General features: G+C 50.4%; 1 protein-coding gene across 1 annotated transcript in view; it reads right to left on the bottom strand.

Moving 5' to 3' along the window:
• NOTCH3 (notch receptor 3) overlaps nt 1–9,762 on the bottom strand; it is a 34,170-nt gene extending 24,408 nt beyond the window's left edge. Inside the window, 10 exon segments of the mRNA XM_074306694.1 lie at nt 1–41; nt 173–286; nt 636–821; nt 911–1,066; nt 1,285–1,518; nt 1,993–2,115; nt 2,387–2,722; nt 2,829–2,971; nt 6,588–6,669; nt 9,529–9,762. The exon segment at nt 1–41 is cut by the window's left edge and continues 73 nt beyond it. Of these exon segments, the coding sequence (XP_074162795.1) occupies nt 1–41; nt 173–286; nt 636–821; nt 911–1,066; nt 1,285–1,518; nt 1,993–2,115; nt 2,387–2,722; nt 2,829–2,971; nt 6,588–6,669; nt 9,529–9,622 (1,509 nt within the window). The 5' untranslated portion in view covers nt 9,623–9,762.
• Nucleotides 9,763–19,559: the final 9,797 nt, after the last annotated feature.

Here is a 19,559-nt window from a genome sequence, read left to right as displayed (position 1 = left end):
ACACTCATCCACGTCCAGCTGGCACATTGTACCACTGAAGCCTGGGAGTCAGAAGGGCCCCAGTGAGAAGCAGACACCCAGCCTGACGCCCACCTTGCTCTATCCCGGCCGTCCCCCACCCCCACCAGGACATCCCCTGAGCCGCATTCCGGCCCCACCGTGGTCTCCTCACCTGAAGGGCACGTGCAGCTGAAGCCGTTAACTCGATCACGGCACTGGCCGCCATTCACACAGGGGCTGCTCTGACATTCGTCGATATCCACCTCACAAAAGGTTCCTGTGAATCCTGAGAAAGCCCCCGAGGGTCTGTGACCCCCCATCCTCCAGTCCCACCAGCCCCCACGTGGTCTCTCCCTGCCCAAACACTCATCCTCCACCCCAGACCCAAAGGGCGGAGAGGCTCGGACAAGGCAGGGGAGCACGGACACTGCAGCCCAGTCGGGCATCCCTGCCACGAGGCCAGGGAAGGCGCTGGGAGGAACACATCTCATTTCTAGCACAGTCCGTGTCCCCAAGGTGGGAAGTGGATCCTTACCTGGGCCCACCATTCCCTGGGCCTCCTAGCGCCACCCTTCCAGTCCAAGTCTCGTACCCCCAGGCTGTTCCCGCCGCCCCAGCCCCGCCGAACCCAGTACCTGCCATGCAGATGCAGGTGAACTGTCCGATCCTGTCGAGGCAGGTGGCCTGGTTGTGGCAGGGTCCAGAGAGGCATTCGTTTATGTCCGTCTCACACCGTGGGCCTGTGTACCCGCGCCCACACTGGCACTGGAAGGAACCCTGGGTGTTCACACACTTCCCAAAGTGCTCACACGGGTTGGCGCCTGGAACAGGACGGGCTGGTGAGCACCAGCACGGGCTGCTGAGCCCTCCCGATCCCTGGCCGGCCGTTCGGCTCCAGCTCTGGCCTTACCGATGGAGCATTCGTCCACATCCTGGTCGCAGGCTCCCCCGGTGAATCCTGGGGGGCACGTGCAGATGGCACGCCCATTCACGGGGTTAGTGTCACAGATGGCATCCTCATGGCACGGGTTACTGACACAGGCATCATCCAGATGGCACAGGAGCCCTGTGGTGGGCAGCAGCAAGGGTCAAGGGCCCCAGTGCGAGCAGTCTCCTCTGCCCCCAGCCCAGAACCTGAACCCAGAACTCCAGAACCCCACAAAGTGTCAAAGGACAAAGGCAGGGAAAACCCAAAGGCAGAGAGCCAGGAGAGCCTCGAGCCCGGGGGCAAGGGTGGGAAAAAGGCCATCCCACAGCGGGCAAGGGGAGAAAGAGACTGCTCACCAGTCTTGCCCATAGGACAGGCACAGTAGAAAGAGGCCACCCGGTCGTGGCACGTGGCCCCGTGGAAGCAGACAGCCGAGGCACAGTCGTCAATGTTCTCACTGCAGCTCTCGCCCGTCCAGCCGTTGACACAGACACAACTATGCCCTCCATGGGTGTTGAAGCAGGTGCCCCCATTGTGGCAGGCGTTCGGCTGCAGCTGGCACTCATCTACGTCTTCTGTGCAAAACTGGCCTGCGGGGAGAACGGGAGGGAGGGCTGTGCCTCCAGACAGGCCCCAGGCTGCCCGGCAACTGCCCACGGCATCCTGAGTCGGGATCACAAGGGATACCCAGTGGCACGAAACACTCTCTCGGAGAAACTGGTGGAAGGATGGACGGTGTGGGGACAAGTTTGCCTGCAATGGTACCTGCCAGCTGCTCCTTCCCTCATTTTCATTAATTATTCTCATGCACTAGAGGCTAAACACAATTGTTCCAAGGCTACTGAGAAGCTGCAAATGCTACCTTCACCCTTTATAATTCAGCATCCTAGAGGTAAAGTCCAGGTTGCCCCAGCCTAGGTAGAGTCATGCCAGCTGCCACGCACCCTGACAGAAGTGTCAGCACTTCCATCTTTCCTCCCCATCCCCTAAGCTGGGCCCAGTCCCAGGAGGAGGGTGGCAGGGGCCCAGCTCCGAGCCTGGCATGGCTGCGGCCAGTTTCCCACCTGTCCACTCCGGGGGGCACTGGCAGTTGTATGTGTTGACACCATCCACACAAGTAGCTCCATTCATGCAGCGGTGCCTTGGACAGTCATCCACATTCACCTCACAGTCATGCCCTTCAAAGCCTGGCATAAGATGGAGAAAGAGAAGAGAGGGCTCATGGTCAGCCCTGGCGGGGGGCGAGCGGCTTCCACCTCGCAGCCTGAAGAAATCAGGCCCTGGACTGTAACAGGAAGAGAAATCCTGGCTCTGGGGACAATTGCTTCCTTCCCCGCACGAGGCAGCTTCCTGCCCATTTCCTGATTCCAGCCCCCCTGCAGGCCATGGGAGCCTGGGCCTGAGCCCTCCACTTCCGTCCTTCCCTCTCTTCCTCCCCTTGGGAAGTTCGTAGCTCACCCGGCAGGCAGGCGCAGTCATACGTGAACTCCCCGGTCTGGTGGCACGTGCCCCCGTTACGGCACTGGGAGGGGGCACAAGGGGCCGAAGGACTCTCACACAGGGGCCCAGCGTAGCCCACTGGGCACTGGCAGCGGAAGGAGCCTGGGACATTGATGCAGGTGCCCCCGTGTTGGCACACGGTGCCCACCCGGCACTCATCCACATCGCTGCGGCAGGTGCGGCCCTGGTAGCCAGCGGGGCAGGTACAGTTGTAACGATTGTGGTTGCTGGAGCAGCGGCCCCCGTTGGCACAGGGGTTAGTAGCACAAGGATCGATGAAGGAACAGTCCTGCCCTGCGGGGGAAGGAGAGACAGAAATACAAGTGGCCTGGGCCCAGGGGACACAAGCCGGGAGGACACAGTCCGAGCTCAGGCCCTCGGTTCAGCTCCAGCTCCTTACCTCGGAATCCCCGGGGACAGACGCATGAGTACTGGACAGTGCCCTGAAGCAGGGAGCTCTTGCAAGTGCCCCCGTTGGTACATGGAGCATGGTGGCAAGGGTCTTCAAATTGGCATCGATCTCCCATTAGCCCTGGATGGCACCTGAAAAGCAGAAGAGGTCCTGGGATGAGGGGGTGCAGGGGCAGATGGTCTCATCCCCAGGTTCAGGCGGGGTCCTAAGCTCCCCAGCATGGGGATCTGGGAGGGGAGGTGGAGGGGGGAGGGCTCTGAGATGCCAGTCCCAGGCTTTCTCTATTCTTACTCTCACTGGGAGGAAAGAGCCTCTACTCCCATCACCCAAGAGTGGTTAGCTTAGAGTTCCATAGTCCGCCCAGCTTTTACAAGGCTGGAGTCAGGCAGCGGACAGAGCCAACCCCTCCCTCCCATTTTACAGCAGAGGAGACTGAGGCCCGGGGCCTGTGACTTGTCTAAGGTCACCATCCAATCCAATCCAACATTTATTAAGCACAACTGGGGGCCAAGGGAGCTGAATACCCACCACCTCGACTCAAGGAATTTAAAGTTTATTGGGGGGCTACAAGTGAACAAACGAAGTACATACAAGATCAGTGGGAGAGGAGGAAGCAGAGGAGCCGCCAGCGGCAGGGGAGAGACTCGGCTCTCCGACTCCAAGGCTCCCCAAGGGCACTGAAGACAGGAGAGACCCCAGGGCCTCCCCACATTGGAGGGGAGGGAGCCTGAAGTCGGATGGCTTTTTACTGACGAGTAGCGGCTGGCGAGGCCAGCCGTTCTGAGAGGCGCTCAGCCGGGATCCCAACTAGCAGACCTGGGGGAAGGGGCTGGGGCAGGGAGAGGCAAGGAGGTGGGGTGAGGAGGGGCCCCACAAGGCTCCACTCCAGCGTCCCCAACTTGGCCGCAGGGATAGGGGAGCAGCCCGGGCTTGTGCGGAGAGCCGAGCTCCCATCCCCGGGGGTGGGGGGCAGAGCCACGGCTGGGAGGCCTGGGTCCCTCTCCCCCCCCTCCGTTTGAGTCAGGTCCCTCAGGGGCTGGGCACTGTGGGAATGGGGATGGGCTCCAGCCTCAGTGGGGTGGGGGTGGGGAACAGAACTGACAGACTCCGGCCCCTCCTTCCACGGCCTCAGGTCCTTTCTCACGCTCCTTTCCCCTTCCCTGCCCAGCCCAGCCCAGCCCAGAGCCTTTCCAACCAACCGGTTTAGCTGGTTTCAACCCAAACTCCGGCCCTGGCCCCGCCCAGCCTAGACATGTCCTCCCCTCCCCCTTCCACTCTTCCCAACCCCGGACTGAAAGGTCTGACGCTGAAGAAGCCCTTTCTCCACCACTCTCCAGCCCTTTCCCCATTTTACAGATGAGAACGCGGAGACTCAGAGCCGAGGAAAATTTGCCCCGGGTCACGTAGCAAATTCGAACTCAGACCTTTTCTAGCCACCGGGAGGCCCTAAAGGCCTCCTAGGGCGGGGAGGGGGCGCGGGGCGGAGGAGCAGGGTTGGGGTTTGCTGGAGCCCCTGCAGAGGCTGGGCCCGGGTGGCAGGGAAAGCACAGCGCTGGGGCTGGTGGCGCCTGATCCTGGGGAATCCAGGCCAGGTGCCGGGATTCCCGGTGATTCACCTGTTCTGGGGGCGGAGCTCATCCACCTGTCCCACACATTCCGCAGCACACCTCGAGGTAGGGGGCAGAGCCAGGGCGGCTTCTAAAGCGCATGTGCACCTTCCCATACCTGCTTCCCATCCCATTTCAAGCTACCGGGGCCCACGTGGGAGGTATCCCTCACAGCGGTGACCTCACTCAGCCTCCCTCCCAAGCCATCCAATGCATGCCTGTGCATGGCCCGGGAGCACCCTTTCCCCAACCTTTTCTCCCGCAAGCCGCGGCGGTCCAGCCAGGACAGATGTCCTTCCTACCTGGCGATGGATGGTGAGCCTCTAGGCAACGTCCCACTCAAGCATCCCCTCCTACAGAGGACTTCTCCCGATCCCTTCAGCTAGTGCCTCCCTCCCCCCCAAAAAAATTATTTTGTGCGTATTTATGCTTTGTATTCACTATCAGAACCAGGAAAACCTGGGTCTGAGTCTCCCTTCTGCCACAGACGGGCGGGCTGCCTTTATGATAAAGTATCATGTAAACATACATGTGTGGGAGAAGGTGGGGAGCTGTGAACTGTACACATTTACATTACATTACATGGGGGCAGCTAGGGGGCGCAGTGGATAGAGCACCAGCCCTGAATTCAGGAGGGCCTGAGTTCAAATCTGGTCTCAGACACTTAACACTTCCTAGCTGTGTGACCCTGGGCAAGTCACTTAACCCCAGCCTCAGGAAAAAAAAATTAAAATTACATTACATTACATCACAAATTACATTTGTACTTCTTGTACTATTTGAATGTCAGTTTCTTGAAAATAAGAATTATTGTATTCATTGTATCTGCATCTGTACCAGTGAGAGAACCTACCAGTTCTTAATATATAGAAGCACTTAATACACTCGTGGTGATTGATTCTGGACTTTAAAACTCAGCAATCTTGAAGAGTGTGCAATCTGTATTGGGAGAAATTCCCCATCTAGGGGTCTTTAGTGCACAGGTGAGGAACTTAGCATAATGGCTAGAATGATAAAGAGTCAAGCAAAAGGACCCCGAGTTCAAATTAGGCTCAACTTACTATCAGTGTGACCCTACTAAATATTCATGGAATTGCCCCTATTCAGATCTCTTCATCTGTAAAATGGAGGTAATCATAGCATCTACCTGGCAGGACTATTGTTAGAATCACATGAAAGAGCATATATAAAGCATATGTATGTAAATTGTGTAGTTTCCCTGATAAAATGTGAGGTCCTCAAGGGCAGGCATTGTTCCCCATCTTTCTAATGCTTAGCACACTGCACATAGTAGGCATTTTAAAACATTTGCTGAAGGAATGATAGATTAAAATCCAGAGACTCACTGACAACTTGTTGGGGCCAGAGGTAGGGTGAAAATGATCATTTATTAGGAAAGCTGTAGGGGGTTCAGCAAGAAATCCTAGCGTTTCCTTCTAGCTCTGAAAATCTAGGAACAAGCCTCTGACCTCAGGTCCACTACTCCATGACCATGGGCAAATTAACTTGCTTTTGCAAGTCTAGATGATCTCCAAGTTCAAACCTCCATAATTCTCTAAGTTCATCCCCTGGACATCTCCTTGGAGAGGCTGGATCAGAAGAAACTGTCCTTCCTGGGGTCCCCCTGGGATCCCCCCTCATCCCTTCAAATAAACTCAGTGCCATTGCTGGGGAGAAGGGGCAATCACATCAGGGAAATCCCAATGCTGTGATAAGGGTCAGGAGGAAAGAACTGGCCCTTCCAAAGGGAGCACATAGAGGGGATGTAGAAAGGGCTCAGAGAGAGGTAGCTCAGGGGCCAAGTAGAACTTGATGAGCCTCACAAGTACCAGAACTCTTCTCCCCATCACTGTCCAACAGCTAGCCAGGGCTGCGGAGGGAGGGGTGATCTCTAAAGTCCCTTCCAGCATTAAACTGTAGGCTCCCATGAACCCTTTCCTCTAATTCTGGATCATTCTGCCTCCCCTTCCCTCCCCCCTCCTTTATTCCAAGAAGCTGCTGGGGGAGAAGGCCTGGGAAGGATTAATTTAGCTACTCCCTAGGGCCTTTCAGGGCTTCCTCCCTATTTCCTTCAAGTCCCCAAGCCCACAAACCTCCAAGCACCCTCTGCCCCCCAATTCACCCACCCACTCCAACTCACAAACAGGCAGCTTCCCCATTGGACAGCAGGGTACATCGGCCTCCATTCTCACAGGGGTTCCCTCCGTCCAGGCACTGGGGGGCTGTGGGGAGAAGGGAAAAGGACAGCCCATCAGTCTATTCTGAGAAAGCTACCCAGAGGGAAATTGAAGGCAGTGATACATTCCTTTCCATCCACCACCCCCTTCCCTCCACCCCCAACTCCCAACTAGGGATGGCCCTGGGGCCCAAACATCCTGCCCTTCTCATCCATGCTTTTGGAACCCAGACTTTCCTGGGCTTGCTTCCTATCTCCTACCCCCTTAAGCCAACAGCTGCAGGCTGGGGCTGCTAAGAAGGAGATTTGGGGGCATGACAAAGGAAGCGTCTTCCCCCTCCAAACTTAGTTAGTTCCCACGGCCACTACTCTCTACCAGCTGTTTGGGCAGCCTAGGCACCATTGTGCTCTGCAGCTGTTGCTACCACCTGGGGCTCCGTGCCCCCCACCCCAGCTCAGCTCAGCCAGAGGGCAGGGAGTGGGGTTGATCAGAGGAAACCCCTGGCAGGGGGAGGGGTATACGAAACCAGTGCCAGCCAGATGTGAGAGGCCCTCTGGGGCCCCCTAAGCTGTAGGGGTAAAAATATGGGACGGAACAGCTAGCTAAAGGCTAGGAGTTAAATTCTAAGGGCAGAGGATGTCCAGAGCTAGGGATTCAGGACACCTGGTAGGGGAAGGTTTGGGGAAAAGGGTGCCTCTGTCATCTGGAGAGGGGAGGATGAGAGCCAGGGTGTTTGTAGAAGCCTGAAAAGAGAGGAGACATTTGGTTTCCACTTCTTTATAGCATGAACACAAGAGCTTTCTCCCAGACTGTAACTGGTCACACCTACATCACTCATCTCAGGCCAGCCTCCAGCGGCTGTCATTGTCGTCATCAGTCCCATTTCTATTCCGCTATAAGGTACCTATCCTGACAACAGTCCCATGGAGTGGATGGTGGCAGATTAGTCTTCCTTCTTTAAAAAGAAGTTAATCAGAGAACTAAAGTGACTTGCCCATTGCACACAGCTGGACTGGGCTGGGATTCAATCACCAATTTCCCACCACGCACTGTGCTGTAGGGTTTCTCAATCAAGCGTGAGCAAAGTCAGTGGACAGTGCCTAGCCAAGGATGGGCATCCTGAGCAGTGTTCTTATGGGGTACCCTGAGTTCTGTAGCTCAAGGGACAAAGTAACGGAAGCTATGGGCAAGTGAGAAAGTGGAAAAGCCCTCAACCCAGTTCTGGATGGCATTTCAGTCCAAGTTCTGCCACTAATTTACTGTGGCATGTCAAATAATTTCCCCTGCCTTCAGTTTTTTCATCTGGAAAAGAGAGATAATATCCCATTTTTCCTTCTCAGGACATTTTAACGAGAATGAGGTTGAATTTTCTCTGCTTTCAGGGATTGGGATCCTCTATTCTCTTCACATGTGCCCCCTCCTCCAAGAGTTGGATTGAGCGAGATGCAGGAAGTTTCCTGTACAGTAAACCCTGGGGGGCCATCTCAGGGCTTGGCACAGCCTTTCCCAGGCTCCTGCGCCAGGCAGATGGGGCAGGGCTGTGCCCTAGAGGAAGGCTCCAAAAAGAGGGAGGGCAGGACTGAAGCCCTCGGATCAGCTCTATAATCTCCCTAGACCTACAAGTTCCCACGGGAGTGCCAGCCTAAGTTATAGCCCAGCCGGAGCCGAGGTCCTCCCCGTTGGATGGGCTGGAGTTCTCGGTGGTATGGCCCTAGCCCCCCCCCCATTCTCCAGCCCTATGGCAACCCCTCCTCCCCGCTTTGCCGCTAGTAAAAGTGAAAATGGGCCGCCGCCGCCGCCCCCGCATCTGGGCTGCGGCCCCGCAGCTGCTGCGGACTCCCCTCGTCCCCCTCCCCTCTGCCCGACTAGCCAGCCCAGAGTTGGGGAGGGGGGTGCGCACATTCCGGCATTGTCTGCGAGAAGAAAGGGCTAGGACCGAGGCGAGGGAGCCGAGGGGGAGGGGGTGTCTAGACGGCGAAGCCATTGTCCCTGAAGGGGGAGGGGGAGAGCCCCTCCACCCCCCTCTCCTTCAGGGAGGGGGCAAAAGACCCCCGAGCTCGGAGGAGCAAGTAATAGGGATTCCCCCATTTCTGATCCTTCTCTCCAACACTCCTCAATGCCTGGGAAGAGCACATGGGCAGCCCTGGACCGTGCCCCTTCCCAAATCCTTCCCTCACCATCCAGGGAACGGGGGCGTGGGGGGAGGATTCCCTGGGAAAGTGGGAGGGCCAGATTGAGGAGGCTCAGAGCCACCCCTCACCCACCCTCGCCTGAGGAGGGGAGCGGGGATGGGGGCCCCGGAGTTAAGAGACGGAAAGTTGGTGGAGGAGTGAAGGGAAGGGAGCCGCTCCAGGCTCCGGGCTCCGGCTCTTGCCGCGCTCAGTCCCTGGGAAGAACTTTGCTCCGAGTAAATAGAAAGTGGAGAACTTCTCCCTCAGCCCAGCCGACCCCCTCCCCCGGCCCCTGGCCCCGGCCCCCGCCCCTCCCCCCGCGCCCAGCCTCCCCGGCCCCCAGACCAGCGAGCCCGCCGCCGCCGGCGACCTGGGCCGGCCCGCATGAAGGGGCCCTTTGTGCCGGGGCCGCGGGGCCCCGCTGCCTCCCCCCGAGGAAGGGGAGGGGGAGGGGGCGCGGGCGGAGAAGGTCTGGCGGCAGAGCCCGTTCCCAGGCTCCGGGACTGACCGCGGGGCAGCATAGGGCAGGGCAGGGGAGGGGAGGGCAGGGGGCGGCGAGAAGAGGGAGGACGCCCCCGTTTGCCCCCCCAAATCCCACTCCCCTTCCTCTCCCCCCCCCACAGGAAGGAGAGGGTCTCTGGCCCGGGCTGCAATAGTCCCATAGAACTCTTCATTCCCCTTTGCGTTTGGTTGCACTGCCCCCCACCTCCGAGTTCTCCCCCCCCCCCCTCACCTGCAGCCGCAGCTCCCGAGAGGACCAGCAGAGCAATGCCCAGTAAGCAGATGCCCAGGAAGCGGACGGCCTGGCCCCAGACCCCGGGCTCCATCCTGGTGCCTCGCCTCCCTTGCCTCGGGCTCCGGGAGCGGGCGCCGCCTTATCCAGCCATGGGAGAGAAGGGGGAGCCGCGGGCTAAGCCGGAGCAAGTACCCGGTACAAGCTCCGCGCCTCCAACTTCGCCGAAGTGAGGCCCGGTCCGGCCCCGCCCCCGCCCCCCCCCCCCGAGCCCCAACCCCCAAAGATCCCTCCCCTCCTCCTCCTTCTCCTCCTTCTCCTCCTCCTCCTCCCCCTCCTCTTCTCTACAGTCCTCTCCTTCTCGGGGGCGGATCTCTCCACTGATCAGCCCCTTACACCCCCCTCTCTCTCTCTCAGAAACCTCACTGCCTTCTACTCTGCTTCCCATCCTCTGCTCCTCCAACCTTCTTCCTTCTCCTCTCCCCACCCTCTCATTTCACACACACACCCCTCCCTTCTTACCCTCAGTTCATGGTCCTGTTATCCCTAGCCCGTAACTAGAGCCTTCCCCTTCAAACCACCCTCTTCCAGAACAACTAATCTTTAGAGGTCCAGGAACCCGAGATCCTAAGCCCACTTATCCCTGAGGAGGGGAGGGGTCATCTTGAGAAGTCCTGACCACACTTGTTCCTACTTCCCCTAGAAAAAGGCAGTTACCCCCTCCCCAAGCCTGGGATCATAGGTGCCAGGTACATCTAGGGATGATCATGTTATTCCTAAAATACTTTAAAACACTGCCAATCGCTCCATGTCGTGGACAAGGCCCAGTGTCTTGCCACTCTTACCTGGGTAAGATAGTTTTTTGACAAGAGACTTGGCTCTTTGAACCTCAATTTCCATATCCATAAACTGGGGACAATAATAGCTGCTTTACCAAGTTGTGGTGACAGAGATGAGAAAAAGTGCTTGTTATTGTTATTATTCATCCAACTAGGTCTAGGAGAGCTCCTGTAAAGGAATCACAGGAGATATGAATAGAAAAGTAGATTTCAGACTATGAGGGGTGAGAGGTTGAGGTGTTTATGTTGGATCCTTAAGGTATGCTGTGTGATCATACCATCGAAAATGCCCTTAGTACACAACATAGAATGACAAAGTTGGAAGGATCTTTAGATCAATTTAACTCAGAGCCCTGTTTTGGAATAAGGGCACCCAAAAAAATGGAATGAGCACTGATTATGAAGTCAAAATATCTAGATTCAAATCCTCCCTCTGATATTTGTTGGGCACATCATTTAAAATACCCTGGGCATTTTAAGGCATGTTGCCTTATCTGTGAGATCATGTTTGATTTTTTTTTCCTGAGGCAATTGGGATTAAGTGACTTGCCCAGGGTCACACAGCTAGGAAGTGTTAAGTGTCTGAGGTCACATTTGAACTCAGGTCTTCCTGACTTCAGGGCCCAGTGCTCTATCCACTGTGCCATCTAGGTGCCCCCATTTGATTCTTTATCCTTTTTTATTTCTTCTGTATCCATACCCAGTGGTCTTTTCTTTTTCCATTTTTCCAAGACTAACCTTTTCTCTGTAATCCTCCACATAAACACAGACTATACTTGCCTTCTCCATCACTTGGTCCTTCCTGATGATTCCTTCACAGCAACAACCCCCCACATACTTCCTGGTCTTTTCTCTGCCAATCTCAACTCTACTCATTTTTCAAAGCTCATCTGAAGGCCCACTGTCTTTAGGAAGCCTTCGCTGATCACTTCAAGAATCCTTTCCACTTCTGAGCAATTCTAGAATTTGGTTGAAAGGGAGAAGAACTAGAGCCAAAGAAATTCTCTCTCTTTCTCTCTGTCTCTACCTCTTGAAGGGAGCTCTATCTCTGAGATGGAGAACTGCAGAATTTTAGAGTTGGAAGGAATCTCCAATCCCTTAGCCAACAAGCAAATGGAATTCCCTTTGTATGATACCTAACTAGTGGTATCCCCAGTCACTACCTGAATACCTCCAGTGAAGGAATGCCCACTCATCAGCTCTTCAGGCTGTCACATGCTTCTTTGGGGTAGTTGTAGTTGTCACAACAAAGTTCAACAACAATCTTAGCTCTTCCCATTTTTAAAACCCACCTTCTGCTCCCAACTCTACCTCCTGGGGCCAAATGCTACTGCTGCTGTTCAGTCATGTCCAATTCTCTGTGATGCTATCTAGGATTTTCTTGGCAAAGATACAAGACTAGCTTGCTATTTCTTTATCCAGCTCGTTTTATAGGTAAGGAAACTGAGGCAAACAGGGTTAAATAACTTGCTCAGGGTCACACATCTAGTAAGTGTCTGAGACTAGATTTGAACTCAGGAAACTGAGCTGGCCTGACTGCAGGCTCATTGCTCTGTCCACTTGGGCACCACGTAGGACCCAGTGTAATCCCTCTTCCACAATAGTGCTTCAGATACTTGAAGACAACTCTCAACTCTATCCTGAGTCTTCTCTTCCCTGGGTTAAGCTCATGAGATGCACATAAGGATCAGTGCCATCCCACCAGCTTCTCCATGATGATCTTTTTTCACTTCATCCTCTCTTCTGTTTCTTGTATCTGTCTCTTCGGCTACTCATCCAACCACCACTACAGTTCAACTTCTTATCACCTTTTTCCTGTTCTACTCATTTAATAAATATTGACCTAGTCAGGCAACCAGCCTGAAAGTGTTAAGTGCTGGAGACACACAGACAAAACAGATTCCTTGCCCTCGAGGATTTTACATCTTACCTACTAGAAAGTAAACATAGCATGGCTCTCCTTTCCTCTCCCTATCCTTCATCTGGTACAAGACAACAGTTACCTTCCCAAAGCCCAGTTTTAGTAACCTTTCCCTTGCTCAAGCACTTTCAAAAGCTATTTATTTAAATAAGTTTTGGTACATGAATGGAATGGAATATTATGGTTTTCATCCCTCCAGCTGTGTGTCCTGCTTTACCCATCCGTATCATGGGTCACGTCTTCAGTGTATTTTCTTTCTGGGCAAAAGCTAAGGCCATGTGTACCTGCTGTATGTCTTTCCGCTGCCCTCCCTCTATCAATCTTGAGAAATGTTGCTGCTCCCTTATTTGGAGCCCGAGAGAATCACCCTGAGAGAATCACCGAGAGAATTCATGGACTTATTTATTTACTTGGTCTAGACTTAGGAGGGAACTCCTCCTCTGCCAAGTCCCTCCAGTGATACAAATTAGTTACTGTAGCTTTGACTGTTAAAGAGTTCCTTGAGGTTATGCAGAGGCTGAGAGGTTACCAGTTAGTATGTCTCAAAGACTGGGCTGGAACCCACAAACTTTAGTGCCCACCTTTTAGCTGCTGTTCACTCAGAGGAAAGTGATTTCAAGGTGTTCTTTGGAAGCAGTGAGCAGGACAGAGCCCGGGGACAAAAGTACTTCTCTAAGGTGAAAAAGTATCAGAATAGCTTCCATGGAGTTGGGGATGGAGGGTGGGGGAAAGGTACACAGAAAGATAGAAAGCCCAGTTAGGAGTTAGAGAACTGGCTTCAAAGGCCAGGGTTCAAGTCCAATGTCCTGGGCTGGGTGACCCAGGCCAAGTCCCTTAGCCTTTCAATGCCCCTAGCCAGCAAAGTACTGAAGATCTGCTTTGGTGGAGGAAGTTTTCTTCCTGGGACTTCCTTCTGAATGAAATCCAGACCTAGGCCAAAAACCTCCCCCAAAAACAAGCAAAAAAAAATTCCATTGATTCTTAATAATTATAATCCTCCGAAGAAGGGACTGAACTTCCCATCCTTGAAGGTCTTCGAATGCAGGATGGATGGGCAGGATGGTTAGGTGAATGTGTGTCCAATTTAACTAGTTCGAACAAAAATGAGGGTCAAGAGATGCCTACTCCCCCCAGTCCCCCTCAATGTATCCTTCTCCCTCTTCCCCTTTTCCTTTTTTCTTTCAGGGTCATCAGGATATAACAAGGCCATTCCTAGACCCTCCATCTTACTCTACTCTAAGACTCCTAATGATATGAAGTGCTGAAGGGACCCTTTCCCCCTCCCCCATGAGAATGTAAATATTTACTCTTTATAAAATCCTTCCCCATTTTCACATATCTTATATTGTCCATCAGTCATATCCAGTTCTTCCTGACCCTGTTTGGGGTTTTCTTGATAAAGATACTGGAGTGGTTTGGCATTTCCTTCTCCAGCTCATTTAACTGAGGCAAACAGGGTAATCCAGTTAGTAAATGTCTGAGCTTAGATTTTTTTTTTATTATAGCTTTTTATTGACAGAACATATGCTACTTTCACCAAGCACTTTCAACATTGATTAATTTTTCACCATTGTCCCTTGCAATCACTTCTGTTTCAACTCTTCCCTTCCTTCCCTCCATCCCCTCCCCTAGATGGCAGGTAGTCTCATATATGTTAAACATGTTAAAGTATATCTTAAATACAATATATGTGTACATATTTACATAGTTCTTTAGTTGCACAATAAAAACCAGATTTAGAAAGGTAAAAATAACCTGGGAAGAAAAACAAAAATGCAAGCAGTCCACACTCGTTCCCCAATATGTGTAGCTGGTTCTGTTTGTCACTGATCAATTGGAACTTAACTGGATCCTCTCATTGTTGAAGATTTCCACTTCCATCAGAATACATCCTCATACAGTATTGTTGTTGAAGTGTATAATGATCTCCTGGTTCTGCTCATTTCACTCAGCATCAGTTCATGTAAGTCTCTCCAGGCTTCTCTGAAATCATCCTGCTGGTCATTTCTTACAGAGCAATAATATTCCCAAACCTTCATATACCATAATTTACCCAACCATTCTCCAATTGATGGACATCCATTCATCTTCCAGTTTCTAGCCACTACAAAAAGGGCTGCCACAAACATTCTTGGACATAGAGGTCCCTTTCCCTTCTTTAGTATTTCTTTGCGATATAAGCCCAATAGTAACACTGCTGAATCAAAGGGTAAGCCCAGTTTGATAACTTTTTGAGCATAGTTCCAAATTTGAGCTTAGATTTGAATTCAAGTTGTCCTAACTCCAGTGCCATTGTATCCATTGTATCACCTAGCTGCTGTGATTTATCTTTTTAGGTTTGTCAAAGGGATTGTTCAGAAAATTCCTGTTCAGGATAAACTGAAGGACCTCTGAGATCTCCCTTGGGAGATTCTATAATGATTAAAAGTAATAACAACAATAACTAATATTTATATAGCATTTAAAGATTTGCAAAGAACTTAAAATATATAACCACAGGTGATCTTCACAATAATCTTGGGAGGGAAGAGCTATTAATGTTTCTTTTCTGCAAATGTGGAAACAGATTGGAAGAGAATAATGGCCTTGGCCACAGTTAATTTAGTATCTAAGGCAAAATTTAAACACAGGTCTTCCTAATTCCAAGTGTAGCACTCTATCCACTACAATATATACATACCTGTCTTTAGCACATTAAGGTTTACAATTTGTGTCCTCCAACTAGAGGATGCATGCAGCTGGGTGGCACAGTGGATAGAATGCCAGTATCAGACTAGCTGTGTGACCCTGGGCAAGTCGTTTAGTGCTGTTTGCCTCAGTTTCCTCACCTGTAAAATGACTAGAGAAAGAAATGGCAATGCCCTCCACTATCTCGCCAAGAAAATCCCAAAAGGGATCATAGAGAGTAGGCTCTTATTGAACACCCATAATTAGAGTGTGAACTCCTTGAGATCAGGGAATATCTTAGTTTTTCCATTTGCATCTCTAAGATCCAGCACAATATTTAACATGTATTGGTCAACCTGCTATCTGGGGGGAGAGGAGAAAAAAATTGGAACAAGGGGTTTGGCAACTGTCAATGTTGTAAAATTACCCATGCATATATCTGGTAAATAAAAATTATTAATTAAAAAAAATAAAATGCAGCACAATATAATCAGTGCATATTAAATGTTTTTTCCCCTTTCAAAATAGTCTTTGTGTAGATAATACACCAAACCCAGATTCATAAAGATAACAATTCAAATCTGGCCTCAAATACTTAATAGTTGTTTGAGTCGGAGTAAGTTCATTAAATTTTGACTCAGTTTCCTTATCTGTAAAATGGGAGTAATAACAGCCCTTTCCTCCCATGGTAATTATCAGGATCAAACAAGATAATATTTACAAAATGCATTTGTAAACCTTAAAAGTGCTCCATAAGTGCCAGCTGCTATTATTATTCATTCTTGGTAGGCAGGTTGTCCCCATTGTACAGATGAAAAAACTATGGCTAAGACAGAGGAAGAGGCTTGCCTTACATTGACAGTAAAAGGCAGAATTGAGATGTCAACACTGTGTGAAGGTGGGATGGGGAAGAGATCCATATAATGAAGCTCAAAACTCAGGGGAAATCAGAGAAATCACAGTTTATATGACAAATTCATTGTGGACTTCATTGGGACAGGGGCCATATCTTCTATTTACTTCTCCATATCTCTCACACTGCCCAATACAGAATCTTTAACATAGTGTGTGATGAATCCATAGTGGATGATGGTTCTCCTAACTGATGGCCACCCAACCCACAAGTGTAACTGAGCTGCAGAATATAATAAGAGTAAGGCAAAGGGAAAGAAGTATGGTGAGTGCCTTCTGACTTGGTCGGGAGAAGTATGAAGTGCTATGCATTCTAGGACTAGGGGTAACCAGAAAAAAGGCACAGAGAAAGGAGGTGTAGAAGCTAGCAACAAGGCCAGTTTGGGTAGACTATAGGATGCATGGAAGGAAGTAATGGTTTTTAAAGGCTAGTTTTGAAAACAAAGGCTAGAGTCAAATTATGAAGGACTTCAAATGCAGAAAGATTTACATTTATTCTAGAGTCAATCAGGAACTACTGGAATTTACTGTGTAGGGGAGTGATAGAGGGAAATTTATACTTTAGAAAAAGCACTGTGGCATCCTGGGAGGATGGAGTTTGGGTAACTGATGAGAGGCTTGAGGCAGAAATCCCAGATTAGGAGGCTATTGCAATTATCTAGGCAAGAGGCGATAAAGACTATGGTGGCTATGGGAATGGAGAGAAGGGAGTGGAGGAGAGTGGAAGGGATGATGAGAGAGAGTGAGGAGCAAGATAATACCTGGTCTGTGAAACTAGGTAGTTGGGAGGACGGATGATAGTGGTTTTAATAGGAAATGGGAACACATGTAAGAGAGGTGGGGTTTCGGGGGGAGATAATGAGTTCAGTTTGGGACATGCTACATTTAATAGAGAGACAGTCTGGAAGATGAGTTCAGCTGTGGCCTCAGACACTCACTAGCTGTAGGTCTCTGGACAAGTTATCTTAGTTTCCTTATTATAAAAGGAGCCGGAGAAAGGGATGACAAACCACTCTAGTATCTTTGCCAAGAAAACTCCCAAATGGATTCTCAGAGAGTCAAACATGATGGGAAAATGGCGGAACAACAACAATGGGACATACATGTCAGACAATTCAGTGGCCAATGGGAAATGCTGACTGCGACTCAGGAGAGGGACGACGGCTGGATGTATATACTGTTGCACCCTCTAGTGGCATGGAGGGGCATCCTAGTCATGCATATGGATTTCCCCACCCTATTCCCCACCCTGGCTTTAAGTGCAAGAGATTTTCTCCACCTGTCCATAGAGGACTGTGTAGAAACTTGAACATGGTACAGATATCCCCCGCCTCCTCCTGGCTATGAGTGATTCATCCCTGGGTTGAGTAGCCCCATTGGTTGCTGAACTGAAAGAGCCGATGACACAGGATACCACACCCAGAAGGAAATGAGGCAGTTTCTGGCTGGCCAAAAAACAAATCCAGTAGAGAGATGGGGGAAGGAAAGGTCCTTATCCACCTTCCCATAATGGTTTCTGTTCCCTACATGGAGGTGGGCTCATGTAGCCAAGCTTGCCTGGAGGCCTCTGGAGGGCGTTCCTCCCCTTGTGTGAAGAACCAACTTCCTAAGCATCAGAAGGTCCTGGAAGCCCATGGGTGCTGGAGACACCCGGACAAGTGCACTTGATTGACTGTGCTTACAAAGCAGAAGCAGGACTGGGCTTGCTACAAGGAAAGTGTCAGCATCAGAAATGGAAATCTAGAATAGGTCTGGCTTAGAGCCCACTTGGCTGCTGGAGAGGCAATGGCAATAGAGTTGAAATATAAAGTGAATAATTAGCAGCCAAGCAAATACGTTGTTCCGATGAGGCTGAGATGTTAGGCTCCAAATGATTGTACTATTAATTTGTCTTCTAATGGCTCAATTATTCTTTATTGTTAAGCATTCCCTTTTCTGTGTGGGGATAAACCATCTGTTTCATATCTGACTCATGTTTGTACAGTGGTTACCTTTCTGCCCCCCCCCCTTTTTTTCCTTGTCTTTTTGGTTTTGTAGAAAGAGAGTTATCTTTGGAGTCAAGAAGATTCATCTCCCATCAAGTCCCATCTCTGACATCTACTGACCATGTAGCCCTCCGTAAGTTGTCCCATTTAACTCTCTAAGGCTAGAAATTGTAAAGTTGGTTTGCTCTAGTAAAAGGATTTCCTAAGTAGGACACAAAATCGAAGATCTGAAAAAAAAATCATAGTCCAATTGCTTGTACGCCCCTGAAAAGGTGGACAGATGTCTTTAGTGGCTTCTCAGTTATAGCTTTGATATGGGGAACCATAGGCAGCCTCAAGGAGGGGCAACTTGGCCCAGGTGGGAAATAGAACAGGTCAAAATCCCCATGCTTATCAGTAGTGAAATCCTGTCCATGAGCAGTCCCTTGGATTCCAGTCTGGGTGAGACAGAGAAACCTGATCCTTTTTTGCATCTCTATTAAGATAGCACCTGGCAAACAGTAGACACTTAATAAATGTTTTTGACTGACTGATATCATACTGCTGACTCAAGTTGAGCTACAAGCCCACTCAAATCCCCAGACCTTTTTCAGGCCTAATCATGCCTCCCCATGTTATACTTGTGAAGTTATTGTTAATGTTGTTTTGCCCAAGTGCAAACGCATCTCTTATCTATCTTATTAATTTCAGCCTAAGGCTGAAAGCATGTCAAGATCCTCTTGGAGCCAGATTCTCTCATTTATTGGGTTAGCTATCTCTCCCAGTTTTGCATCACCAGCAAATTTGATGAGTTATATCATCGATGCCTTTTATCTAAGTCATAGCTTCAAGGTCAAGCACATCTCCCTAAGGTATTCCACTGGAAACCTTCTGCCATTCTGACCCTGAAGCATTAACAACTTCTCTTTGAGGGTGACCATCCAACTAGTTTTGAATCTAATTATATACTTGCTGATCGATATCTCTCCATCTTCTCTGCAAATATAGTATGATATATTTTATCAAAAGCTTTGATGAAAATCTAGGTAAACTTTGTTTACTTTGTGCAACCTCCTCATCTCCTAGTTTAGTCATGTAAAGGGCAGGCAAAGCAGCCTATGTGAAGTAGGAAGGTACTTTGAAAGACAGGTGCCAGGCAAGTGAAATCACCACCACCACCACCTTGACCATCATCATTGATCATTCCAATGGAGACAGCCCAGAACTTGAATGCAAAGAGCCTTAGGAAAGACAGCACATCCTAACCTCAACTACAGCTATGCCTTCTTCACTCCTCTAGAGTCATCATTGAGGGAAGAAATCATTTCGGCACTTAGCACAGTGTCTGGCACATAGTAAGCACTTAATGAATATTGATTGATTGATTAATTGATTATGAAGAAGCAATAACTCCATGCAATAACTGTGACCAAGCACCACCAATAGTCAGATAGGCATGGAAGTCCTAGGAATAGTAGCACCCTGTCCCTTTAGAAAACTAGACTTGCTTCCAGACCAATCTTCAAAAATTTCATCAAGAGAAGCAGTTCCTGTGGGAAAAGAACCAGGCATTCCCCATCTACTGAGCAGTCAGGGATTTTGAGGAAGACATAGGAGGCAGCAAGTACCACCGCTACCACTTTGGCCACCAACTTTCTCTAGACCCTGACAAAAACAAGACCCTGAGCCCAGAGTCTTGGGAATAGCAATGATTATAGCTCTCGTGTG

This window comes from Sminthopsis crassicaudata, chromosome 1, assembly GCF_048593235.1.
Source record: "Sminthopsis crassicaudata isolate SCR6 chromosome 1, ASM4859323v1, whole genome shotgun sequence".
Lineage (NCBI taxonomy): Eukaryota > Metazoa > Chordata > Mammalia > Dasyuromorphia > Dasyuridae > Sminthopsis > Sminthopsis crassicaudata.
Note: the sequence above shows the minus strand (reverse complement) of the source record. Positions and strands in the feature narration are given on the sequence as shown.